Source organism: Crotalus tigris, unplaced genomic scaffold (genome assembly GCF_016545835.1).
Source record: "Crotalus tigris isolate CLP2741 ecotype Arizona unplaced genomic scaffold, ASM1654583v1 scf7180000024441.2113493, whole genome shotgun sequence".
Lineage (NCBI taxonomy): Eukaryota > Metazoa > Chordata > Lepidosauria > Squamata > Viperidae > Crotalus > Crotalus tigris.
The window spans coordinates 189345-217165 of NW_024100610.1; the positions used below are offsets into that span (position 1 = coordinate 189345).

The 27821-nt window shown below is 40.2% G+C and overlaps 1 protein-coding gene across 2 annotated transcripts; it reads left to right on the forward strand.

Moving 5' to 3' along the window:
* The first annotated feature begins 9319 nt into the window (after positions 1-9319).
* Positions 9320-27459, forward strand: LETMD1 (LETM1 domain containing 1). 2 transcript variants are annotated; one of them, XM_039332032.1, is made up of 9 exons: positions 9320-9553; positions 10980-11131; positions 12620-12735; positions 17890-17972; positions 19591-19777; positions 20905-21006; positions 22242-22394; positions 23093-23189; positions 24522-27459. In XM_039332032.1, the coding sequence occupies exons 1-9, from the start codon at positions 9408-9410 to the stop codon at positions 24626-24628; spliced, it is 1143 nt and encodes a 380-aa protein (XP_039187966.1). In that variant the 5' UTR covers positions 9320-9407; the 3' UTR covers positions 24629-27459. The 2 variants fall into 2 exon arrangements, with proteins under 2 accessions (XP_039187966.1, XP_039187967.1); XM_039332033.1 differs by having other exon boundaries at positions 26053-27459.
* Positions 27460-27821: the final 362 nt, after the last annotated feature.

The window sequence follows — 27821 nt, forward strand, 5'->3', positions numbered from 1 at the left end:
AAAACACTAATCCAACTTTCTCCCTTTCTATAAACCCCACAAAGTCACTCAAGCACTGTGATCTATTGAAGACTTCTCAAAAAAAGGATGGGGGAGTTACTCATTTAATGACGATGCAAGCATTGATTAATTTGTGCCTCATATTTCTCCATATAATTAAGACAATATAGGTTAACTTCCAGTTTCTCAATTACAGACCAGATTAAACTTTAGAAAATTTGCTTTGTTATATTCTACACATTATTACCACCAACCAGTGAATTACCAGAAGCACAGTACCAAAAGGGCATGTCCCAATATCTAACTCTGGGTCAGAGGGGCCAAGAGACAGGAGCTATTAAATACAAAGAAACATGGATCACCATACCTAAGAGAAAATTTCAAAAGAAGTGAACATTTTATCTAATATTCTTATTCTATTAGTATCTTGTAAAGTCAAAACACATTAAGCCCAATTTTCTACTAGATCACAATTCACCGGAGACTCCTGTTCCAAAAGTATTTTTCTACAAGCAACTCACAGGCTGATTACAGCAACTGAACTAAGTTAAATTCTATAGTAGAAGCAGATCAACCAAGCAAGGCTAATAACTATGGCCCACTTGCTACCATTTCATTTTGGGCTCCTATTTGTTTTCAACCCAAATAACTATTAATACATACCCAATTCACAGTTCTCTGGGCAATATTTTAGAGCCATTATGTCAAAAGGACATTAGCTCTTGAAGGACAGCTCTGACAACCCCACAGTAATCCACTATATATATAAATATCCACACTTGGTAATGATTTTTTAAGGTTGGCTTTCTCAGCAATGTTCAGGTTTATTAGAATAATTTCAAAGGAACCAATTAGACCTTAGCATTTGCTTTTTTTTTTAAAGATATAGCACCATAACTGCTAGCATGGATAAGTAATCCTGAAAATAATGATACAGATGACTCACAATTAATGGAGAATTAATTAGGCACATGCAACCTTGATCTTAAGTCTTTTCATTGATTAAGGGTCCTGGCCTAGGTCATGATAGGATTATTCTGAGCAAATTAGAGATATGAAAGTTTAAATTGTCATTTGTGAAAATTAAATTACAGTAGCTTTTCAAAGTATCATGCATAATATACCATGAACTCTGCCCTACACTAGGTATGTTTGAGGATGGAATTTATTTTTTTCTCAACGTGGTATCAAAGCATGGCACCCTGCCATACTTTCCACAATTGGCATATTTTCCATTGTCACAACATTTTCCGTTCCATTGTTGTGCAGCCCAGATTAGCACCTGAAACCAATCAATATAATAGAATATATATGACAAATCAGTACTGATTTGAATAATCCATGAAGATTAGATTTATTAGCCAGTTGACCTGAACACTCTGAAATTTTTCCTGGGTTCCCTGTGTTAATTCATGATAATTAAAAAAAAAAGGTGCTGAGTATACAATACCACTATAACCTATCAGAGAACAGTGAAGTGTCCGTTTGCACATGCGTCGTATGCAGGCAGAACTATAAATTATACTCCCTGGTAGTATACAATAAACATTTAAAGCAATATAAATGCAAACAATGCAAAAAACAGACATCCAGAAAAATAACATAGAATTCTCACAGGCACAAACCTGGGGGACAAGATAGGTTTTAATAGCTCATTTGGATTAAGTTTAGGATGAGGAACCATAGGAATCTCTGGGGAGACCTCATTCTAGAGTACAGACAAGGCCATTTCCTGGATCTCGTCAAATGCCATTGTTTAACTGATGGGACCAGGAAATGCGACCCTGCCAGATTGTATAGGATGGGCAGCTGCAGAAACTACCGCTTGAGAGTCAAATGGTCCCTCAGGATTGCAGAAATCTGGACGTCAAGTGGATGGCAGCAAAGAAAAAAAACAAAATTTCCTTGCTTTACATATTATTGCATTACTGTCTGGTTTGGAAGCAGTACTGCTTCAGACAGGAAGGCAGTGAAGAGAGTGGTGAGGATGGCAGAAAAGATTATTGGTACCGTAAATGCTGGCGTATAAGACGACTTCCGCGAGCGCTGAAATCGGCGCCAAAGACGGGGGTCGTCTTATACGCCAGAAATACTGGTAGTTTCCAGCGTATAAGACGACGTTCTAGGAATGCGGCCCAGCTATAAAGACGGGGGTCGTCTTATACGCCGGGTCGCCTTGTACGCCGGCATTTACGGTAGTTCACTTCTGTCTATCCGGGACATGGTATATAAGCAATGTTTGAGTAGGGTCCGCAGTATCACCTGGGACGCTACGCATCCTCTTCGTGACCTGTTTTCCTTGTTACTTTCTGGGAAAAGGCTCCGTAGTATCCAAAGCAGAACATCCAGATTCAGTCACAGTTTTGTTCCATACAGTATCTCAGCTGTGTATTCAAAATGTGCAGTGATTAATGTGTGTGTGCGTGTGTGTGTGTGTGTGTGTGTGTGTGTAGCATGTTATATGTGTGTTCAGATATGGTATCCCAAGCACAACTATTCTAACTGCAAATTACCTCAGTTTTATACATAATCATGTCTTATGCATATCCTTATAAAATAGTATACATGTGTACATATGGGAGAGGACTTATATTTGCAAACATACGTAATCGGATACTGTAAATACTATACAGTCTCAAGGTGACCAACCGTCCTCCTTTAGGGAGGACAGTCCTCCTTTTGTAAGTATCCTCGAAAAGTGGCCTACATGTCCTCCTTTTTGATATTTGAAGACTAATCTGCAGGGCTTTTTTTTTTCTCAGAGAATGCTCAGAACGGCGTTCTGGCATCTTTTTTTGGTGGGTTTTTTTTTCAACTTTTGCATGAGCTGTGCTATTCCCCCCTATTGGCTTTCGAAAGCCAATAGGAATTGCTGCTGAGCCCGCCAAAACACCTGGCCAGCAAACTTTGCACATGCAAGTTGTCTGCAGCGAAGGCGAATTGGCAGGAACTTTGCACCCCTCCCTGTTACCCAATTACACCATCTCCTAGTTCAGTGGGACCTAGGAATTGCATGGGTGCCCGAGGCGGCACTCGGAGCCCTCTCTGTGGGCACACGTGCGGTTGCCCCAGCCTTACCTCCACCGGTGACCCCCTCCTCTCCAGCAGCTCCCCTGAAAGAGTTGCCCTCGAGCGTGACCCAATGGAGTAGCACAGCCAAGGACATGGCAGCCAGGCAGTGTAGACAACACTGTGCCCTCACACCCTATCATGCAGTTGATGCTGCAGGGCGCAGGCAGAGGGTGTGGCCACCATAGTGCTGCTGGGCTGCCTGGGCGATCTATGGTGGGCCCTGGAGGCGGTGAGTGGTCCTGTGAGCAGGTGGGATGAAGGATGGGGGGGCAGAGCAGGGGCGGAGCAGGGAGGTGGACCAGGGGCGGGGCCAGTTTTTGGGCACTCGGTCTCTAAAAGGTTCGCCATCACTGTCCTAGTTAGTTCCAAAGATACCTGAAGGAGATTGGAGCGGTAAGTTTCTCTTGATCTTCGGCTCTGCTAGGGCAATAATGGGTGTGGGCGCAAGAGGCAGGGGCAGTGGGGGTGCTGCGGGCGGGGGTGTGAGGGGCGACAGCAACTGGCTGCCCCCTGTGCTATGGAAGCCATGGGGCCCTCTCTACACGGGGCTGCGCAGGGTGGGCGGTGGTGCTGGCGGGGCTGCTGCAGGCAGGGTGTGTCGACAGCGGGCTTCCCCCCGGGGCCAGAGCCGGCGCGGCTGGTGCTTTGGGAGCCGCGGGGCCCGCTCTACATGGCGGGGCAGCGGTGCTGGTGGGGCACCTCTGGGCAGGGGCGCAGTGGGTGGTTGACCTTCCAGGGGCCGGGCCAGCTTTTACGATATTTTTTTCTTCAATTTATTTGTGTCCTCCTTTTCATTGTAAAAAAGTTGGTCACCTTAATACAGTGCAACCCCCTTGGAATCCCTGGCCAGGAGGATCCTTCACCTCTCTTCTGCATGTGTTCATCACTATAGCACTGTGTCAAGGTTTTGCGCTTTATTTTCTTTGTTGAGTCAATAGTCTAAATTTTCTTCCAACTTCTGTGCATGTCTGAAAAAGTGTTGAGCCTTTTAGGAATCACTTTAACTTTAATGAATGAAATCCTTTTTAAAAAAGCATCTTTTTCCCCCCCAGATTTCAACAAATCAAACTACTTTAATGAAGAACGAAGAAGGAGCCTGAAAATGTTTTCTTCAGAATCCCCATAGAAGCATGTTTGCCCTAATAAGTAGTGTTGCGTCCTGAGCCTACAAAACCAGGCTCGGGACGTTGCATTGGTCCCGAGCATTCCAAAAGCTGCCTGGGACCAGACAGAGTGGCGCCAGCCTTGCGCACATGCGCAAGGCGCGAAAACGCTGTGTTACTTTGACATTGTCCGGGTTTCTGGCCATATAAAAGACCTGCGTGCCTTTTACTGTTGTTCGGTTGTTGTTAGAAGAAGAATAAAGAGCTGTTTAACATTGTCATGTTTCTTCATCATTCGCACGCGAACAAAGTACTTAACAAGTAGAACAAAACTTGAGAAATGGGTGGACTATACAAGCTCAATAACATTTTGCTGCTCCCAGGTGTTAGGAACTGGAATCCCAGTTACTGATTAAATTCTTTTTTGCCACTACTTCCTCTTTACTCTAGTTCTCAAAGATTATAATCAGGTCCTGAGATCACATTTCCAGTTCCTTTAACATCCTGAAATATAATCCATCCAATTTCAGAAATATAAAGCAGCAAGGTGTTCCCTTACCAATTCCTTGCCTCTTTTGATCTGCATTTTATTTCTAACATCCTATGATGTAGCTTCTGACAGATTGGGCCATTTTTCCTTTTGTGCAAAGACAGATACAAAATAGGGATTAAGTAGTTTAGCCTCCTCCTTGTTGCCCATTTCCACCTCACAAACTTCTGCAATCATTCGGCTTCCTTGACTTTCTCTTGTGATGCACAAAGAACTCTTATGTGTTATTTCTGGCATTTTATTTTAATTCTTACCTCATTCCAAGCCTTCGCTTCCCAATCCCATCTTTGTAGTTTTGACTGTTCTCTGGTATTTTGCTTTGATTACGTGGTCCTCTTTCTCACCCAAGGAATTAATTGGCATACATTTGTATGTTGTGTCTGATGACCATTCTAAGGTCTACTTAACTTCAGCAACATGGTGCCCTAATAGCAAAGCCGTTAGCTATTTTGTGAGATGAGGAAAACTCAGCCTTCACGTGAAAGGCAGTTGTTTACTTCAGTGGTACGGTATGTACAATTGCAATGTTGTTTCTGACCAGGAAAAAAATGGTTGTGTCCTTTATAAAATAGAAGATTTTGATAGCGTAGAGTAGTAGCCATTTTGTTGCAGCATCCCCATGGTCATGTTGGAAGTCAACACCCGCCCACCCTCCTAGAGAAGGAAATATTTTGAGGAATATTAAAAAGGCAGAATATTGTATTTCCCCAAAGGAACTTAAAGGCAGAACCCCCCCCCCCCCCGCAAGTCTCTCTGCCACAAGCAGAAACCAGGTCTGTAGAAATGCAGATTTGATAATCCTTTCGTTGTTTGACTGGAGAATTGCTCTAATAAATTTGGATTGAACTCTTTCCAATGGTGTGAAACACGAAGCTGAGGGTCCGCATAAAAGAATAAAACAAACACAGTAGTCCCAATCAAAAACTGTTGGTAGACCATGCTGTAATGGTTAACTGAATTCTTATTGACTGAATCAATATAATGGCCTTGATTTGCACAGCACAGCTGAATCAGAAATTAACTGTACTAAATTAGGGTCGAAATGTTACCAAGAAATAAATGAAGTAAAGTCCTTAGGAGTAGCAGTATCTTTGAATTGAACCTTAAACTGCAATATTTCTTTTTCATGCTGATGTTAGCTCATTTGTTATATAAACTAGTGAGATTGCAATTTTTTTTTATAGTTAAGCTAAAAATTACTATTAGAAAAGAGGGAACACCGAAACAGGGAAGTAAGATTTTTCTTCAGACTTTGACTCAGCAATCTTGAGATTGCAGCAAAGTCATGAAACTATAGAATGTATTCCTGAGGCATTCCACCATCATTACACATATCTTCCTTTTGGAACATCTTACTTGATGAAGAGATCTTAGACACTTTGAATTGGCTTGATAAATATATGTTAATGTTAATTTTGGATCTTTTTTCCTTTCCTTATGGCCAGAATCAATTTGTTTTTTACAAAGTGAAAAAAAAAATAGGTAGTCCTCAATTTATGACTACAAATGACCCCAAAATTTCGGTTGCTAAGCAAGACAGTTGTTAAGTGAGTTTTACCCTGTTTTATAACCTCTCTTGCCACAGTTATTAAGTGGATCACTGCCATTGTTAACAAAATGGTTGTTAAGTGAATCTGGCCTCCCCATTGACTTTGCTTGTCACAAGATCGCAAAAGGTGATCACATGACCCTGGAACACAGCATCAGTCATAAATACGTTCCGGTGGTTGAGTGTTCAAGTTTGATCATTTGACCACGGCAAAGCTGCAATGGTCACAAGACTGAAAAACAGTCTTAAGTCACTTTTTTCAGTGCCATTATAACTTCAAATGATGATTAAATGAATGATTTTAAGTCAAGGACTTCCTATATACCCTTACATCAGCGTGGGTTTGTGCTCCATGAGGGAGCAGAATTTTATCATTTGAGCCTGCAATTTAGATTCATTTAACTAGGTTTAGTGCAACAGTTTTTGCCATAAAGAATAGGACAGACGTCTTGGGAGATAGGGATGCTGAACATGCCATGACTTGTGTGCTGGCAATCTATAGTTGGATTATAGTAATGTGCTCTGTGTAGGCCCTTGAGGAATGTGCAGAAATTGCAGAATACCATCACACCTTCCTCCCTCTGGCCAAAATCATGGGCTTCACTATGTATAAAATATGTTTCTTTGTTCTGAACAATCAAGTAAAGATGGATTCTATATCTTATTTTTATTGTCCTTGTCCCCAATCATTACCATTCACCTGATTTCTTTCCAAGGTAACAGGTGACAGAGAGGAACAGATTTTACATGCCTAGAAATGGTGTCAGAATAAGAAAATACAATTTTAATACTGGAACAGCTGAGAATGATTTAAGCTTGATTCACTTGAGGGGGTCAACCTGTTTTCCAAAGCACCTGAAGGCAAAAACAAGAAACAATGGATGGAAATTAATCAAGGAGAGAAGCAACTTAGAACTAAGGAGAAATTTCCTAATGGTGAGAATAATCAACCAGTGGAACGGCTTGCTTTCAGAAGTTGTGGGTGCACCAACACTGGAGGCTTTCAAGAAGAGACTGGACAGCTATTTGTCTGAAATGGTATAGGGTTTCCTGCTCAAGCAGGGGGCTGGACTAGATGACCTCCAAGGTCCCTTCCATCTCTGTTATTCTGTTTTGTGTTGACATATTGACCATCCTGCCAAATGCCTGATATGAGTGTGATGGGTGAGATCCCCAAGGATTTGGTCTTGGAGAGGCACCAACATTCATGTTAACTGTTTAAATGGGTGCACCTCAGAATTTCATGGCTTCCAAGGGTTTCAAAAGATATATTCATAACTTTCCCAGATGACAGGTCATATCCTGAATTTGGCTTTTGTCTTGAATGCAGATGACCAGAAATATCCTGGACTTAGCACAATTTGATGAGATTTGGATCTCTGAAGCATATTCTCATCAAGAGCAAGGGCGACATCGAATAGGTCCACCACAGAGACTGAGAGATTCTATTTGATTCCAAGTAGTTCTGAACAATGTTCTCTGCAATTTGATTGTTCAGTTTTTCAGTGACCATGTTGAAATGCAGAATATTGAAACTTATCTGGCATTTAATATAGTAGCTCCTAGGCAAGATAGCTTTTTGCCCTACTTTGGAGTCCATATTATATCACGGCTCATATAATGGTTCCAAGACTTGAACAACTATAACGTAGGTCCAGGGGCAAAGACAAAGAAGCATAATGGGGGGATTCACCATGAAACCTATGCAGCAGCTATTAGAGAGAAGAAATGTTGGATTTCCCTTCCCCCTCTTCCCTCAACTGCAGACAACAGTCCAAAGGAATCCTTGGGCAGATACCCTTCCATGGCTCTGGGTAGCACCTAGATCCCGTCTGATCAATCTGGTAAACAATTTATGAAGTTCTCTTTTGAATGAAATTGTTCAGATTTGTGCTGGTATTGAAATCAGTCCAAGGAATCTACCACACATGTATAATAATAGCATAATTTCAGACAGTTCCATAGTTTCACTTGTGAGAAATTAGGTAAGATATTCGGATCTCTTTGGGCCTCCCATTATATGTTTGGTTCCTTCCCTGGCTTGGCTTGTTAAGAAACTCTAACAGTCATTTTACATCTCTAATCCATGTTTTTTGCAAGCTAAATCTACACCCTATAAATGAAGTAGTAATAACAATAAGATCCCTGTCCCTCGCAAAGTATCTTTGGATCTAACTCCGGATTAGGCAACCTTGGCTCTGGTATGACTTGTGGACTTCAATACCCAGAATTCCTGAACCAGCCATGCTGGCTCAGGAATTCTGGGAGTTGAAGTCCACAAGTCATAAAAGAGCTAAGGTTGCCTACCCCTGATTCTAGCTGGTGTTAAGAGCTATCAACCAATCCCCCCCTCCCCAAAAAATCATCCTTAGATGAGACCGATTATCCTAAGCCTTTTAAGCCTAGTTTTAGGCCTTGGATGATATGGAGACACTGGTGAGAAATGCAGAAATGACATGCAGCATTTGTAATAGTGGTATGGAGAAGCAAATTTCACAGATGTAGATTGTTACTTTGAACATTATAGTGGAAGGTTATCCTGTGGATAGCAAAATTCAGATGTTGTCAGAGTATAGTAATCGCAGTTAATGGATACATTCTGAAGTCATTATATATGCTCTCTAGTAGTCCATACCGGTAGTAATATCCATGTCTTCTTCCTCTAAGTATCTTGTGCATGGATATGTGGCTATTCGTTAAATATATCCGTTAAATATATCCTTTTTGATAAAAAAAGTACATTTTTTATGTTGTAAAAAACGATTCAAGAAAAATTAATTAGAAAAGAATTAATGCTACGATTGTCTTCCGGTCCTGCTGCCACCTTTTTCATTTCAACTTCCTCCTTCTTTGCTTGCTTCCTTCCTTCCTTTGAGGAACTGACCACTCTATATTTCACCTACCGTACTTTCGTAGAAAACAAACGAGACGGGGTGGATGGGTAGAGAGAGAGAGAGAGAGAAAAGCCGACGTTCTCGGTTGCGTCTTGGCCTCACGTGTTCGTGACAAAGGGCCTTGGTTCCTTTCTCTTTCCGTAGCCGCTTCTTCCGCCCGGGGTTGTTACGTGAGCCACCTGACAGCTGAGTGCGCGTGCGCCCGAAAGCCCAGGCGCCCTTCGCCTCTTTCGGCGGGCATGGCGCTGCTGTTGCTGCTGCTGTCTGGCCGGCGTTGCTGCGGCGGCGGCGGCTTGCTTTTAGGACTTCGCCGACCTCCTGTACCCGCTGCATCCCTTCACCGGGCTTTACGCCCACCGGAGCCTCCCCCGTGGCCGGCCCTGAGGTGAGAATCTGGGCTTGGGAGGCACGCCGGCTTCTTGGAGCCTCCCGCTCTACCAGAGAGAGCGAGAGAGAGGCATGGGGGCAGCCGCCCTCTGCATATTCCCTTTCTTGTAGGGAAGTCCGTGTCCCTTCCCGGACTTCCATGCAACGGGGAGCTGCGTGCCCCGGCCCCCTTCGTGCTGCAGGCTAGGGAAGATACAGCACTTTGAGTGCGGCTCCCCCTCCGCCCGCAAAAGTAACCCGCTTAAGTTCTCAGTCAAGGACGGTGGGTGAAATGGTTCTGCTCCGTATCGGTTAGTCTCCATCCACCTCAAGAAAATTCTGGCCCCGATTATCCTTTTAAGGATTCGAGGAAGAAGGCAGAGGCTCAGAGGAAGGCAGCGAAGGGTGATCCGGACAGACCTATGCAGAGAGGAGATAGGAGCTGTGCACGAGCAGCCTGGAGGAAAGATGGCTTAAGGCGGCAGCCCATCGCATCCTTTGGGTGTTTGAATGGAGGAGGTCTCGGTGACTAGTTTTCTTCGATTCCAAAGTACAGGTAGTCCTCGACTTGCAGCAGTTCCGTTTAGTGACTGTTCAAACTTACAACGGCACAGAAAAAAAATGTGACGGGACCGTTTTTCAGTTAGGACCTTTGCAGCATCCTCATGAATGTGGGATCAAAATTCAGACGCTTGGCAACTGGCTCGTATTTAGGACCGTTGCTGTGTCCCAGGGTCAGGTGATCCCCTTTGGCGACCTTCTGACAAGCAAAGTCAATGGGGAAGCCAGATTCACTTCTCAACCAGGTTACCAACATCAGCTGCAGTGACTCACTTAATGACAAGGTTGTAAAACTCACTTAACAAATGTCTCGCTTAACAACAGAAATATTGGGCTTGATTGTCATTAAATCAAGGACTACTTGTACAATATACAGAATAATGGGTTTAAGTTAGAACACAGGTGTCAAATGCGATTGCGTTATGTGACATAGCGCGATGTTTTTTGCCCTTGTGGAACTGGGGTGGCCATGGTCTGCACATGATGCATCTAGCTCAAGGGCCACCAATTTAACACCCCTGAGTTAGAAGAAGGAAGATTCTGCTTTGATGATAATTGCTATTCAACAGTGGAACCAATTCTTAGAGGGCAAGTGGGCTCCCTTTTGCTGGATGTGTTCAAAATAAAGGCTAGACATTTTGGGTAAATAAAACTAGGTACTTCAGTTATAATTATGTATGAGTTCCATGAAAATGTGTTCCAATCTTTTTTTCACTGTGGGCATAAAATATTAATTTTAAGCTGTACTGTTTGAAACATCAGTCAGAGATAATTGTTCTCCATTAGTCTGCTATAACTACAATATTAAAGTTGTTTCTGTGTGAGCTAAATGGCATAAAAGAGATACATGACAATACAAGTGCTGAACTTGGATGTCCTTTCAGACTTCCAGTGTGCCGTTTTTCTTCAAAAGCAAACTCAAACAAGCTTACCTCTGCTTTGGTTTCAAAAATCAAATACCTGAATCAGAAGTATGAAAGATATTTGGAAAGGAGATTCCCACGTTTCTATCAGCTGTATTCAACATTTTTAAAAGGTGGGTTTTCATTTAAAAATATAGTTTATAATTTCAGTGAAAAGGCAACCCAGGAACATATGTCTTAATTTTTGTAGTATGCAAAATGTTTTAAATTGAGGGTATCCTGTTTCAGATTTCAAATGAATTGCACTGATGGAAGTGTGTCAAACAGAATTGCTTTAAAACGAGATGGGCTGCAAATAAATTTAATAATAAGATAGCTCTCTTTTAAGCTTTTTTGAACAATCTCAAAACTTAATTGAAATAGCTTTTTGTATGTAAAACAACCATTTCAAAATAAAAATGGAGTGTTTCTGCATACCATTCTGTATGCTAAACTGAAGTTTGGGAAACAAGTGCTTATATTAATTATAATTGATTATATATGCAGCATTCCAGTTAAATGTACCCAATTCCGGTATAATGAAAGATTCTCATGCTTGTTCCCCTTCCCAGTTCTTTTAGATTTACAAGGAAAGTGCTAAAAATGCCTCCTTCCAATTCATTATAATGCTCAAGAGTCTTATTTGAAACTACAATTTGATCCTGACATGTTCTCAGGAACATCTTTAAACTCAGAAATCCTAGGTAATTGTTAATTCCTAGAGGAAGAGGGAAATAGAGAAGAACGAATAAGTGAGCTTAAGGCTTCCAACAGTTTGTTCTTTTTAATAAAGATGTGTTTTTTATTAAATCTGAATTAATCTAGAGCCTGATCTGAGGAGGAAGAGATGAATATATGAGCAATATGTTGACATTCTGAATGAAACTGTATTTGTGCGTGTATGTGTGTGTATAAAATTTCTTTTATGAAAGCAGTAGATTTTGCAGAATGACAAGGAATGAAAGAGGTCTTGAGCTGAAAGAATAATATAAGAAGAATAGCAAGCATAGCTGTATGGCTCCTGATTTCTCAACCGTTTTCTCTCATTCCTTTTAAGACAATAGTGATATGTATAGTCGTATCACTAGTATAGTATACCTTACAACAGGATTGAATAAGCTTATACTATGAAGACTATTATCAACGCTACAATACTGCATTTCTATGGCATGCCCTAATATTATTAAATCAGGAGGGAAACAATTAGATGGTCAATATTTTTTAGAAATTGGACAAGAAAGTCAAAATAGGCCCTGAAATCAATAAACACAAGGAACTGTATGTTTGTGGAGATTCTCAGTCATCCAAGTCATAGTGGTCTCAAAAGTGCTTTTTCAAAAGGCAACTGAACTGTTTTTTTTTCCTTGAGGAAGAAAAATAAGATATTTTGCTTCTTATCTAAGAAGCTTCCCACTGATGAAGTTTCTTGAGGAGAAGTGTTTTCTTCTTCTCCCTCAATGAAAAAAACAGTCCATCTGTCTTTTGAAAAAGCACCTTTGAGACAAGGAACATTTTTTTCTAGAGACGAGTGAATGGTGATATTTTCAGATTAAAATAAATATATGAAAAACACAACATGAAAGTGGAAGTGAAATCTGAAAATAATTATATATTCTGTTCAGGCTTACAGGTTTTCTTTTCAGAAGCAAAAGAAATAAGAAAAATAAAGGCAGATATGTCAAATAAAAACATCCAGTTCCATCAACTTCCATACAGGGAAATGGAGAGACTAAGACAGGTAGGTTTGTATTCCATGTTCTCTTTTTCCTGTTAACTTTCTAATGCTTAAATTGCACTAGATGTTGGAGTTGACAGGTTAATTTTAGGCAGTATTTAGTTCCTGCACTTCCCCAACACTATTCGTACATGAGGAATTATCTTTCATTGTACATATCTAGTACACTTCTTTGCTTGTATGTTCAAGGATTTTAACAAAAATGATCTACTTGAGGTAATGAGAAATATATCTGTGCTGGAAACCTGTTTGCTTTAGTATGATATAGTGTTGTTTTATAGATGATCCTTTTTTGAAATGATCAGAAATCAGAAATTAGTATTGTTTTTCCTTTCTGAGGCTCCATTCATTCGGCAATAATTTGGAGTCTGTCTTGTGATTATGGATAAAGCAAGCAGCAGATGGGGCTAGAGTTAAACCAGATATAAAGCCTGACAGTTATTTTCTGACACAGTCTTACATTTTTCCAAAGCTGTTGGCTGGAGGAAAACAACTGACTGTTCTTATCAGAGGTCTGGACTGATTTTTGCACAGAATTTTGAAATTAGGGCATGGAACTCATGACATACAGCCTCAGGGCTGACCTAGATTCCTGGCATAACCATCAAGCATAAACCACGTCTTAAAACCGCAGTGACTTAATGTTCAGACAATGCACCCAGTGAAAATCCAGCCTACCATATAATGATCTTACGTCCTAACCACCATTCAGACTATAAGTGGTGGAGCAGAAAATTTATATTAGGACAACCTGGAATGTTCTGGTTATAATTTAGAATACAGATATTTCTCGACTTAACCAGTTGTTTAATGACTTTGGATTACAATGACTTTGGAAAAAAATGCTTTATGGCCTGTAAAGCAGTTCCATCTGTCATAAAATGTGCAACCCCCCCACACCCATTATGTCACATTATAGCATCTAGGTGCTTGGCAATCTGTTTGCACTTATGTGTAAATGGGGGGGGAGGAGTTGACCTCAGGGGGGAGCTTTTTTTCCCACTCCATTTGCTTAACAATCCATGATAACATCCCGGTGATGCTTAATGACCATAACTGGAGTGCCAGGATTGTGGTCATTGAGTGAATCAGTCATGTGGGCATCTCACTTAACATCCTCATTGTCCAACAATTGAGATTCCAGTCCCAATTGCTATGGGCATCCTATATTGCCTGAATCCAAACAATTATGGCTTTTTAATCTTGGTTAAATTAATCATGATTTATAATAATTATATGCCATGGACAGTAGTTATGTATAATAGTCTCTAACAGCTTTAAGTTGATTAATAGATACTTTCTGAAAAGGATTAGAAAGTGAGACTTGAGAACTTAGGGTCCTTTAAAAGACTCCGCTGTGGTTTAAGCAAGAGGGCCTAATCCAGGGATAGGCAACCTTGGCTTTTTTATGACTTAATAATAATAATGATAAAGTTGGAAGGGACCTTGGAGGTCATCTAGTCCAATACCCTGCTCAGGCAGGAAACCCTATACCATTTTGGACAAATGGCTGTCCAGTTTCTTCTTAAAAACTTCCAGTGTTGGAGCATTCACCACTTCTGGAGGTGGGTTGTTCCACTGGTTAATTGTTCTAACTGTCAGGAAGTTTCTCCTTAGTTCTAGGTTGCTTCTCTCTTTGGTTAGTTTCCACCCGTTGCTTCTTGTCCTGCCTTCAGGCGCTTTGGAAAATAGCTTGACTCCCTCTTCTTTGTGGCAGCCCCTGAGATATTGGAACGCTGCTATCATGTCCCCCCTTGTCCTCTCTTCATTAAACTAGACATACCCAATTCCAGCAACTGTTCCTTATATGTTTTAGCCTCCAGTCCCCTAATCATCTTTGTTGCTCTTCTCTGTACTCTTTCTAGAGTCTCAACATCTTTTTTACATCGTGGTGACCAAAACTGGATGCAGTATTCCAAGTGTGGCCTTACCAAGGCATTGTAAAGTGGTATTAATACTTCACGTGATCTTGATTCTATCCCTCTGTTAATGCAGCCTAGCACTGTGTTGGCTTTTTTGGCAGCTGCAGCACACTGCTGGCTCATATTTAAGTGATTGTCCACTAGGACTTCGAGATCCCTCTCACAGTTACTCTTATTGAGCAAGGTACCCCCTATACTATACCTGTACATTTGGTTTTTCTTGCCTAAATGTAGAACCTTACTTTTTTCACCATTGAATTTCATTTTGTTAGATAGCGCCTAGTGTTCAAGTGCGTCCAGATCCTCCTGTATCCTAAGCCTGTCTTCTGGAGTGTTGGCTATTCCTGCCAGCTTGGTGTCGTCTGCAAATTTGATGAGTTCCCCATCTATCCCCTCGTCCAGATCGTTGATGAAGATGTTGAAGAGCACTGGGCCCAGAACAGAGCCCTGGGGCACCCCACTACACACTTCCCTCCATGTAGATGCAGTTCCATTGAGGACCACATGCTGAGTATGGCCGGTCAGCCAGCTACGGATCCATCTGGTGGTGATGCTGTCTAACTCGCATTTTTCTATCTTATCAAGTAGAAGGTTGTGGTCTACTTTGTCAAATGCCTTAGTGAAGTCTAAGTAAATTATATCCACAGCATTCCTCTGGTCCACTAATTTTGTCACTTGGTCAAAGAATGCAATAAGATTTGTCTGGCATGATCTGTTTTTGACAAACCCGTGTTGGCTTTTAGTAATGACTTTGTTTGCCTGTAGGTGTTCGCTGATTCATTGTTTGATTATCTTTTCCAGAATTTTCCCAGGTATTGAGGTCAGGCTGATAGGTCTGTAATTTCCTGGGTCCTTTTTCCCCCCTTTTTTGAAGATAGGAATTACATCAGCTCTTTTCCAGTCCTCTGGTAGTTCCCCAATGCTCCAGGATCTTCAAAAAATATAGTTCAGTGGTTCTGAGATCACATCTGCCAGTTCCTTAAGAACCTTGGGGTATAATCCATCTCGTCCTGGTGATTTGAACTCATCTAGGCTGGACAGGTGTTCACTTACCATTTTCTTGCCTATCTTAACTTGTATTTCTATTTTGTTTTTTTATGGTGGTATTTTTGATAGGTTGGTCTGTTTTTTCCCTTTGTGTAAAGCAGTGGTTCTCAACCTGTGGGTTGGGACCCCATTTGGGGTCGAACGACCATTTCACGGGGGTCGCCAAACAAGGCTGTCCGCCATTTTTCCCCTTTTCTTTGGCCACGCCCCTGGCACCTGGTGATGTATAAGTGGTTGGGGGTCACCACAACATGGGGAACTATATTATGGGGTCATGGCATTAGAAAGGTTGAGAACCACTGGTGTAAAGACAGATGTGAAAAAATGAGTTAAATAGTTGTGCTTTCTCCCTGTTGCTTGTCATCTTCTTGCCACTTTCACCCACTAATGGACCAATCGTTTCCTTCACTTTTTTCTTCTTCTTTACATGTTGAAAGAAGCTTTTTTTTGTTATTTTTGACTTTGGTCACTAACCTTAGTTCATTTTGAGCCTTAGCTTTCCTCACTTCGTCTTTGCAGGCTTGGGCTATTTGCTGATATTCTGACTTAGTTATGTGTCCCTCTTTCCACTTTCTATACTTGTCTTTTTTATCTTTCAATTGATCAGAGAATTCTTTATGCAGCCATGCTGGTTTCTTTTGAGAGCTGTTATTTTTCCTCTTTGTTGGTATTGTGGTAGACTGGGCCTTTATTATCTCACTTTTCAAAATTTCCCAAGCCTCTTGAGTTGTTTTCCCCTGGAGGATTCTCATCCATGGAATCCTTCCCAAACCCTCTCTGAGTTTATTGAAATTAGCTCTCTTGAAGTCCAAGACTCTAGTTTGACTGTGTTCTATTGCTTGTGCTTCCATAATGTTGAATTCCAATATTGCATGATCACTTCCTCCCAGGGTTCCTATGGCTTCAACACCTTCTATCATTTCATCTCTGTTAGTGATAATTAGGTCCAAAATGGCTAATCCCCTAGTTCCCTTCTCTACTTTTTGGGAGACAATGTTGTCTGCTAGGTTTGTCAGGATTTGTGGACTTCAACTCCCAGAATTCCTGAGCCAACCATAAAAGAGCCAAGGTTGCCTACCCCTGGCCTAATCACTTCATCTCCCAGGGCTGAAACCTGCAGAAGGCCACCGTCTTGCAATCTGCTTGTGAGGGGCAACTATCTGGAGCACATGTGGGTGTCTCTCATCTCTCATCCTCTCCTTCTCTGGAGATATTTCAAAGAACTGGTCTACTCCTTAGTCATCAGTCATTTTCAGTTTGCCACGCCTCCCCCAAAAGTCTAATCTCAGTACTTTCATCTTTTCTTTATCCTACTTATCCTACTTATACTTTCAGATTTGAGTATAGCACCACTAATAACTATGCAATAAAAATAAGTAATCTCTTTATTTCAGTCATCGATCAGCATAATATAACATTCAAGAATAAAATTATTGGCTGCTTACGGTGGTCATAATTGACCTCTCCCCAAGGGCTTCTGGAACTGCCAAAGGATCAATAAATAGCTGGGGATCAAAAGGGGGTCTGTAAATAATCGGGTCAATAGATAATAAATGATGAAAAGTCAATTTTTTGAGGCATGTGTAGAGTTCCACACCATTCCTACTCCTGAAGGTTATTTGGCTAGTGGAAAGACATTGTTACTCAAGGTAGGATGGTCACCTGCCAGTGAAAGTGGGCTTAAGTTGTCTCTGTTGTTGTTATTCATAGTAGTATAGTACTAAATTATTTTCTTATAATAAATGTTTGGGGATTGATGAACAGTCTGAAACTTTGTTGATCAATGAGCTGAAGAGTTTAGGGACCTCTGACCTGTATGCTAAAAGAATTGACTAAAATTTAGATCACTAGCACAAACTATAAAATCATGATAGGATGACCACTAAGAGTATGTTTTGAAAGGCAAAAGTGAGTATAAAAGAGATAATTTGGGTAAAATTGTAGAATTTATGAACTTAAAGTAGCCATCACAAATTATAAAATTACTATCACTAAAAGAGGTAAACTAATATCAGTATTGTAACTAGCAACTATAAAAGGGCGGTATAAAATAGAAGTTTGTAAATGAATTACAGTAACTTAAAAGGCTAAGCAGCCAATAATGACCAATTATAATAGTTGGTTTCCTGCATTGTTAAGGGGGTCTCTAGCAATTAATAATAATGATAACTATGCATTGTTCCTCTAGTTTCGCAGGGATCTTATTAAAGCCATTCCTGTTGGGATTCTCTCTCTTCCACCCTTCGCCAACTATTTCGTTCTTTTGCTTATGTAAGTAGAATCTTGTCTCCACCTAGATCCTTGACATTAACTGGGAAAATTAGGACTGGGATTAGAGATTTCCAAAAACAAAAACAAAATTCTAGGACTAAAATCTAGAATGGGAAGTTGAAACAAGATTCCAGAAGTCAACCATTTCCGTGTGGTTGTCAAGAAAATTACATGGACACGAGCTTCACACAAATAGATATTTATTTTTATATTAAGTACACCTGGAAATTTTGGCAGGCAACAGGAATGGATTTTTTTCTCATCAACGTTTACATACAGAATTCCTGATTTATGGAATAGGGTTGTTAGTTAGCTTATATTTTAGCAACTACAAAAATAAATTGTAGAAGAACACATTTTAAAAATCATAAAAATGTTCAGACTTAAGTATTTTCAGCCTGGGCACATAGCGAGTTACAATCCCATGTGCTCACATATACCCTGATGCTAAGACTACAAATAATAGTCATATGTTTAGTATGAGTAATTTGGAATACAGCCTTTTTGCTCTCTCTCCTGTCTTTTGACATAATTTCTAAATGCTTTAAAATGCTCTTTTTTTTAAAAAAAAAAGATTGGAAGATGTTTAAGGGGGGGAAAAGATGTGGGCAAAACCCATATCTCAATAGGTAATTTTCCTGCCTTGTTGGCCAGAGAAAATCCTTGGCTTTCATAATTGTTTTTCTAAAAATCATTTTGGAGATGTTAGATAAAAGAAGCATGAATAGGGTGAATTTGTTCTCACTTTTACCAGCTCAGTATGGCTGGATGGCAGGGCAGCTTAGCCTTGCAAAACATTGTAGGTTTTCTTTTTAGAAAAGGAAACAGGACATGAAGATGATTAGCTACAGCAGGTTTAGATTAAAATATGATTAAAGACACTCTGTCTACGAAAAAGCCTGTGACTGCTCAGCATAGAATATGGAATATATTGCCTACAACTGGTGTATTTATTAAATCTTCATGAGTGCAGGATAGCTTACAGACAATATTAAAAGAAATGCATTGGAAAACAAACAGTAGTGGAACTGCAAAGCAGAACAAGAGACAAATAAGAATCACATTTGTTATCAATGGAATTATCAAGGTAAATCTGCTCTGGCACCTAAATTATGGCATCTGGGAAGAGAATTCCAAAGGCTGGAATTTTCCAAGTAGCTTTCCTCCAAGACTGAGGAACTAAATCTCAGAAGGGTATTTGTATTGCCAGATTGGATCCTATATGATAGAAGAAGCCTTATTGGATATGTTGGCAAAATAAATTATCATGTTCTTTTTCTTAAGTAGGTTTTCAGCAGTCCTATGAAGATAATTTAAAAATGGGCATGCAAGACCTGGTTAAATTTCCAAAAGAAGGGTTCCACAGGATTTCGAGTTGTCAGGGCCATGGTTACAGCTGCAAGACTACTGTTTTTTTTTATCCCCTTGGTGGAAATTATCAAGTAAAAGCTTACACTATGGGTGGAAGCTGTAAAATCCGTTTCTTGATACAACATTTGGGTTTCCTTGGCCTAAATTTGGTTGTAAATGTATAATGCACGTACTCCTAAATTTGTATTTGTTGGTTGTCTTGGTTTAGAAGTAAGTCACGTCTTCCAAACAATTTCTCCTTCCCAAGGTATTTATTCCCAAGACAGCTCTTAATACGCCACTTCTGGACTCCTAAACAACAAGCTGAGTTTCTGAACACTTACCACAATATGAGGAGGGAGGCATATACTGAAGTGATTGATGGACTAACACATCTATCTCACTTCCTAGATGATCCTCAGCTTCGCCAACGGATGCTCTATCTCTGCGAAAAGGTACCTCTCTCTCCAAAAATTTCCATTGACAAAGAAGCAATCCTGGATATTTTAAAGTGTTATCCTTAAAAAAAAAAGACTTTTGCTTTTTTGTGTTTAATTCTTTTTCTTGCCACAGCATAGTTCACATATACTAAGCCACTGTTTGCTTAATTATGTTTTACTAAATTGCTACTCTATTTTATAGTGCAATCCAGGTAGTCCTCAACGTACGACAATTGAGGCCAACATTCCCATTGCTAAGTGAGGCTGTTAAGTGAGACAGTTTTGCCTCATTCTGCTATCGTTTTGCCACAGTTGCTAAGTGAATCCTGTCATTAAGGGAATCTGTTTTCCCCCATTGACCTTGCTTGTTGGAAGCTGGCTGGGAAAGTTGCAAATAGTGATCGCATGACCATGGGACAATCCACGTGTCATAAGTGCATACCAGTTGCCAAGTGTCTGGATTTTGATCATGAGAACGTGGGTATTCTGCAGTGGTTGTGTAAAAAGTCAGTTGCTTCAGTGCCGTTGTAATGTAAAGCAGTCACTAAACAATTGTAATTGAGGACTACCTGTACACTCTTGCAATAGTTGGGTTCAGAGATTGTGCTAAACTAGGAACAAGTAGGCCACATCTTGTGAACAAAACTAGAGAATCACTTCCCTGCATCTTTTCTAAAGCATAAGGAAACACTTCTAGAAATTGCTCTTACACAAGATACATTTTTCCATTAATATGCACGCAGGTGAGTCTGTGGCCAAGTGGATAGACAATCCTATATACTTCATCCCATGTAAGCAAAAGCGTAAGAATGTTTCAGTTATTTAGTGGTTTGACCCTGTTGAAAAGACACTGTGTAGATGCACTCATAATGTCAGCATACATTATACTGGAAAGAAACAAAACATATTCTGGTAGCATCTAGTCTTACATGCTGCAATTGTAAGGAGGTACCAACCAAGATGGGTTGGGAAGACTTTAATATTCACATTGTCTGCTGCAGTGAGGCAGAATTTGGTTAAATGGTAAAGAAGAGCCTGGTGGGAAGAGGCGTGAACACTTGTAGTAGTTGGTTTAGTTGTGCACAGGAACAGATCCTACTATATACTTGGGAAAATTGCTTCTCTGTTTCTTAATCTCCAAGGTTCAGGAAGGATTTCATCCAGATGTAACAGAACTTAAAGCTGTGAGGACTTTATTTGTGGGGCATCCCTTTGGTATCCAACAACTCACGGTTCAGCATGTGGTAGGTGCCTTTTAAGGAATGAAATTAAGCTTTAAGAGCCTTGGTGACGCAGTGGTTAAAATGTAGTATTGCAGGCTAACTCATTGCTCACTGTTGGGAGTTTGATCCTGACCGGCTCAAAGTTGACTCAGCCTTCCATCTTTCCAAAGTCAGTAAAATGAGGATCCATATTGTTGGGGGCAATATGCTGACTCTGTAAACCTCTTAGGACTGCAAAGCACTATGAAGAGATATATAAGTGCTATTGCTATTGCTATTTAATCAAAGAAAACATCCAACTTTGTATATACTTGGGAACCGCTTTTAAATCTTGTGTTTGAGACAGAAAAAAAAAATAAAGTTTGACTTTGGGATTTGCTAATTAGATAAGTTTCTTGTTAAAGTAATGGCTGGTAGAGGTTGTAATATTTTTATTCTACTGCCCTGGAAAGAGTTGGAAGTTATTGCTTTTCTTTTTTTTTTTTGCTTCTTTCCCTTTCCCCCACTTTTCTCTCTCTCTTCCTCCCCTTCCCCATTTTCCTACTACTATCTTTATTTTCACTTGTATATTTTTAAAAGTTTAATAAAATTATAATTAAAAAAGGAATGAAACTGGTAACCGCTTAAAAGCCTAATTTATGATGAATCTGTTACTACCATTTGCTCTTTCTGCTCACATGCTTTAGCTCAGTGGTTCTCAACCTGTGGGTCGGGACCCCATTTGGGGTCGAACGACCATTTTACGGGGGTCACCAAACAACGCAGTCCGCCATTTTTTCCCCCTTTTCCTTAGCTGTGCTACTCCCTTTACTCGAATAGAGTCTAATTCTATTGGCTTTCAAAAGCCAATAGGAATTGTCCAGGCTGTCTCTGCCCTGCTGAGCCCGCCAAAAGTCCCATTCTGCAAACGGTGCTGCACCAGTTGAGTAGTCCTCGACTTACGACCGGTTAGTAGTCCTCGACTTACAACCGGTTGAGGATCGCGGCATTAAAAAGGTTGAGAACCACTGCTTTAGCTGAAAGGCTTGAAAAACCAGAAAATTAAATCTCTCCCCACTTAAAAAAATCTTAAATCTCCCATATTCAGTCATGGCTTGGATTTAAGTCATGTTGTGATTGCATCTGCCACTATTGTTCATCCTTACTGCCTTGTCCACAGGCTAATTTTTTTTTCAGAAATGGAGACTCAATGGTAAAACATTTTGATCTGAAAGCCTTTGTGTGCTTTAATGCTATTTTTGCTTTATTTTCCTCAGAAAGTTCTCAGTCGTGTTTTGTTCCTGACGCCTCGCCTGCCGTCTTTCTTCCTGAGAAATCGCTTGAGGAGCCATCTCTCTGAGCTGCATTATTTGGACCAAGCAATGGTGAAGCTAGGAGTAAGCCAGCTGACTAAAGAAGAAGTGCAAGCAGTAAGATGATTGGGCTTTGCAGTTAACTGGGGACTAATTACTATTCATCTGCTGCCTTAATCCTCATAAGCACTGGGCACATTACAAATGAGTAATAGTCATAGTTACCAGTCTCAAAGCCAATATAGACTTTCTGTGACCTATAATGTGATGGCTTATTCAACAAACCAGGTATAAATTAGTTTTGCATTTTGTGGGCACTATCTTACCTTGCTTTTAGTTGTGCAGGAATGCTGGGAAGAATGGAGGGGTATGTCTCCCTATCCATCTTCGCAGCTGAGAGATTCTCTAGGCCAGTGTTTCTCAATCTTGACAATTTTAAGGCATGTGGACTTCAACTCCCAGAATTCCACAGCCAGCATTGCTGGCTGTGGAATTCTGGGAGTTGAAGTCCACATGCCTTAAAATTGTCAAGGTTGAGAAACACTGCTCTAGGCATATAGACAACATTTAGAGGGATTAGCTCCTTCTCCCAATGACCCTAAATGTACTGCTTTTTAGCCCGTCAAAAATATCAGTAAAATTCCAAAGGGGCTGTATGCAAGTTGAGGGCTATATGCCTCTGATCTAGAACATTATATGTCAAAGCAGGGCATCGATTAATGGAATACCAACACGGCCTTTTCTTGGATTCAGTGATTCTTAGTGAAATGAAAGCATCTTGCTGCATTCCAAGGGGTCCCTCTGATTTTTTGCAGGCGTGCTATACCCGTGGCTTGAATTCCGTTCATCTTGATCCAGATGATTGTAGGGTTTGGTTGAACCAGTGGCTATCACTCTCCTGTTCACTAAGAGGTAAGATTGGCTGAACTATTGGAAGGAGGATTAGTATTACAACTATTCTGGAAAATTTCTCCCATCAGAACACACACATACACACACACACACACACACACACACACACACACCCCTCCCTGCCTAACTAGGTGTCTGTGGAAATAAAACCTAAAAAAGGAGCTAACCATAGATAAGTCAAGAATATTAAAGTAGAATCTCTTAATAATTAAAAATATTATTGCGGAGTTAGTGTCACAAATTGTACTGATCATAAGCCATACCACAGTGAGATACATAATACATGTAGTCCTCAATGATATTTGAGATGGGAACTTCCATCACTAAGTGATGTCAGAAAGCAATGTCATGTGACCGCATTGCTTACCAAAGGCAACCCTGGCAACCCTGTTGCCATCGTTAAGCAAGGACCTCCCCACAACTTCTCGCTGGTTTCCAGCAACCAAAGTCAGTGGGGAAGCCGGCAGGAAGTTGCAAGTCCCACGTAGCTCACAAGCAGGCCAGCGGACAGCTAAGCGGCAGCTGGGGAAGGTTGTGTGGGTGACAAAAGTGGCTGCTGCCACATGGAGGCGTGTACACGGGTGGCCAGCACAGTGCCAACCCAGTGCAGCTGGCTGCTGCTGAATGGAGGAGACTTACCCCAGCAACTTGCAGTCTTCCTTGCCGGCTTCTTCATTGACTTTGCTTGTAGAAAGCCACAGGGAAGGTTGCAAACCATCATGTGCCCATGGGATGCTGCAACCATCATTAATGCAAGACGGTTGCCGAGCGCCCAGTTTACAGTGACATGGTACAGAGAGTGCGGGGGCAGCCAAAATACAGGCTGGTCGTAAGCTGACTCATTTCAGCGCTGTTGTAACGCTGAAGGGTTGCTGAATTAGTGGTTTTTAATCAAGGATTACCTATAGAAAAAACTTGGGATTCGGAAAGTCAGATAAGTAGTATTGTATACCACACAGCAGAAGAGAATTTCTTTGGGATATTAGCTTGGTATTACTGGGATGAAAAACCTTAATTTTCTGGAGTTCCAGTCAAGGAAATTCTCTGCAGTGGTAAATGTCAGACATTAAACAAGCAACTCTGAAAGAAGTTGGAAAATTGTGGTGGAAAATGGGGTTTCTCCTAACAATCCAGAAATATATAAGTAATGCAGGTAGTCCTTGACTTACAATCACAATGGAGCCCAAAATTTTTGTTGCTAAGCAAGAAAGTTGAGTTGTGCCCTGCTTTATGACATTTTAGCCATAGTTGTTATGTGAATCACTGCAATTATTAAGTGAGTCATGCGGCCATTAAGTGAATCTGGCTTCCCCCATTGACTTTGCTTGTCAGAATCCGCGGGGGAGGTTACAAATGGTGATCACGTGCAACTGTCAAGCACAGTTATCAAGTGCCTGAATTTTGATCATCTGACTGGGGATGCTGCAACAGTCGTGTGAAAACCGGTCATCAATCACTTTTTCAGTGCTGTTATAACTTCAAATCATAACTGAATGGTTGTAAGTTTGAGGACTATTTGTATCCGTATATATTGTCAGTGGAGTTCTTGGAATGCTTTATCTCATCTTATCTAGTCTCCATTTAACTGTTTCAATTTTGTGTGCATAGTATTTAAGATGGATCATTATAACATTTAACTTGGGCTAGATGATATCCTGCACTTTTGAGTGCTCTTCTGCTTTAGTTTAATAAATGACACAAAATGAAAATTTCAGTTTCCATTTTTAATAAAATCTAAGGCTTCTGACCAGATGAAAGTATTCAAAGATCAAAATCCCAAGTGAAGAACCCAGTTAAGGAGAACTTAGCTTATTTTGGTGTCTTTTATGCCCTCCTATCTCATTAATATGTTCTCTGATCATTTGTCCCTGATCTCCATTTTTCTTCATGTCTTATTTAATCTTATAATAGTGTTTTTTAAAAAAGGAAACTCGTTATATGTTCGATTGCCAGTTTGACCCTATGTTTTTGGATATGTGATACTTTGTATGGCAATACAAACTCAAAAAAACAGAAGAATTTCAGTCATTTACACTCTTAAAAGTTGTTAAAGGAGAGGAGTATACAACACAAAAAATAAAGGTTGGCTGAAAAATAAGAACTAATACTTCTGTAGGCTTGGTTATACAGAGGATAAAAACTAGTCACATTTTATTTCTTGAAATACAGTCCACATTCTTGTTAAGGGAGGTATAAAGTGGTTAAGTCTTTTTTAAAAAATAGATGTAAATAATTTAACTGTGAAAGGCATCTAACTGAAATAGTTTGAAGCAGTATACCAGTATCATGAAGAAAAAAACTCAACCGTAGCTGATCCCCACAAAAGTTTTAACTAATTCAAATATACTACTTTGGGGGCAACATGGGCCATTTCTCTATTTAATGAGTATCAAATTGTGGTGGGAATTTGTCATGTCAGAAGTTGTGATGCTGCTACAAATAAAAGTTAATAGAAACAAATGGACCGATGCATTGCAAGGAGGCGGGGGGGGGGGAGGGGAAACAGAGAAGATTGTTGTAAATAGAAAAATACCTAGACTGTAATACCAGGAAAGATGAGTGTCCTGGCAGTAAAAATAGTGAAGTTCTTAACTGTAAAAACATAGCAAAATTAAAATTGTGCTTAACCTTCTGAACCAAAATAATTTATGTTTAAAATGAATGGGCTTTCTCAGATTTATTGAGGATGCAGTAAATGAAGCAGGTAAGTCTTGTTCTTCCTAATCTTCCAGAAGGGGTCATTCTAAACGGAGGTTGTCTCCTTCCCATTTCTATGTCAGAACAGCTGTTTGCAATCAAAATTAACAGTGTTAAAATGTTTATGAATATAATCCAGTGCAATAGAAAGCTATTATTTTTTCAGATTCTGAGACGTCGCTCTTGGCACATGCGATGGTTTTACTTTCTACCAACTTTACTCCTTCCTCTAAGAGCTAACCGGAAACAACCCCTTCCTGGATTATTGAATATATGTTGTATATTGACTTTTGGCTGAACCAGAAAGGGGAATACATTTTCTTTTCACTGACTCAAAAAAAAAAAAAAAAAGAAAAGAAAAGAGGGGAGGTGGGGGTGGAGAGGCAAGAATGCAGCAGAAGAAACTCCAGTGAATTTGTTAGTGTAGAGGTGACACTAGAAGAAACATTGAAAAATGAATAAAATTACCCCACTTTTGGGGGAATTTTGAGAGAAGACCATTGCTAAGCTAGCACAACAAAATACCTCTGCAGTATATTTCACCAACTTTGCATTTAAGCCTGGTTCAGTGATGACCACACAGGCCCCTTTCTTGGATTGTCAGAGTATAATGCAGGGTTGTTCAGACTTGTCAGTCCAAAGTCTTGTAGCTAATGCTTGAAGCAAACTCTTCTGCTGGAAAGAAACATCTACTCCTTCAAATGGCTACAATGAAGTTGGTTTCATGTTAGCCAGGAAGCCGTGCAAATATAAAAAAGAATGAATAGTTGCAGAATACACATTCTGCAGAACACAATGCAGCTTATTTGCTAAATGTACACTATTACCACTTTCTATGATTTCAGTCTTGCCAGCTAAAGGGGAGGAGATCCACATGTCTTAATGTTTGCTTCTTCCATCCCTTTTGTCTTAAAATGTTCCAGGGACTGTATTTCTCTCCAGTTGCAATTGTTAAGAAGGAATAGGATGGAAATATGAAAGAGGCCAGTATTGAAGCCTCTCTCCATTTGGCTGTATTACCCACACCCACAGACACATACATATCCCTTTTCTCCTTTTTGATGCTGATTTTGTAGGACTTAGTGGTAAAGGCCCAAGGCTGCAAAAGACTGGGAGGGCACAGCTGAGATAGCACAGTTCACTCCTATCAAAAGGGAAGACTCAATCTTCTGTGGTCTCTCAGGAGCCATAAGATTGCAGGGTTGTTTTTTTGTTTTTGTTTTTAATTATGAAGCGTAGCAGACTTGAAAAATCCTTTTGGGGGTGGGGTGGGAAGGAGAGGATAAAAAAAAAAAAGACTGCATGTTGTATACCAGAAGCTGGTATTCTGGATGGAATGTGTAAGCTGAGGAAGTCTCTATTTGAGCTAATCATAAAATGTGTGAGAAATTTGTATATTACGTGTATTTTATTTGAAAGATAAATGTTTACCATTAAAGATGGCAAGATGGCTAACAGTAAAAAATGATCAATCTTTTAATTGTGGAGTCTTGAAGTCAGTCTATTAACATATCACTATTATGACTCCTCTTGAGTACCCGAGCTTGAGTAATAAATTACTGGAGCCACTAAAGCTATTCATGTTTTCCCCTATAAAGTAACCAATGGCCACTAGGATCATGACCCAAGTCTTTGTTGTGTACACCTTACTCCAAGTAATATGATCAGTCTTTTTGAAAGAAAATCTATGCAAGGGAATAAACCCCTTGATGCGTGAAAAGTGTTTTCCGTAAGGTTTCACTATGAGAGAAATTGATAAATTTGTCAGAAAGCAAAAATTAAGTCAAACTGCAAAAACTACCTTAGAGGGGTGACATCTACAATGATCCAATGCAGAAGCTCCCCATCATGATGAAACATTCCACATACTTTGATATTGTTTAGTTCCTTTAGACAGAAATGATTGTTTTACAAATGCAGACTCTGCAAGTATTA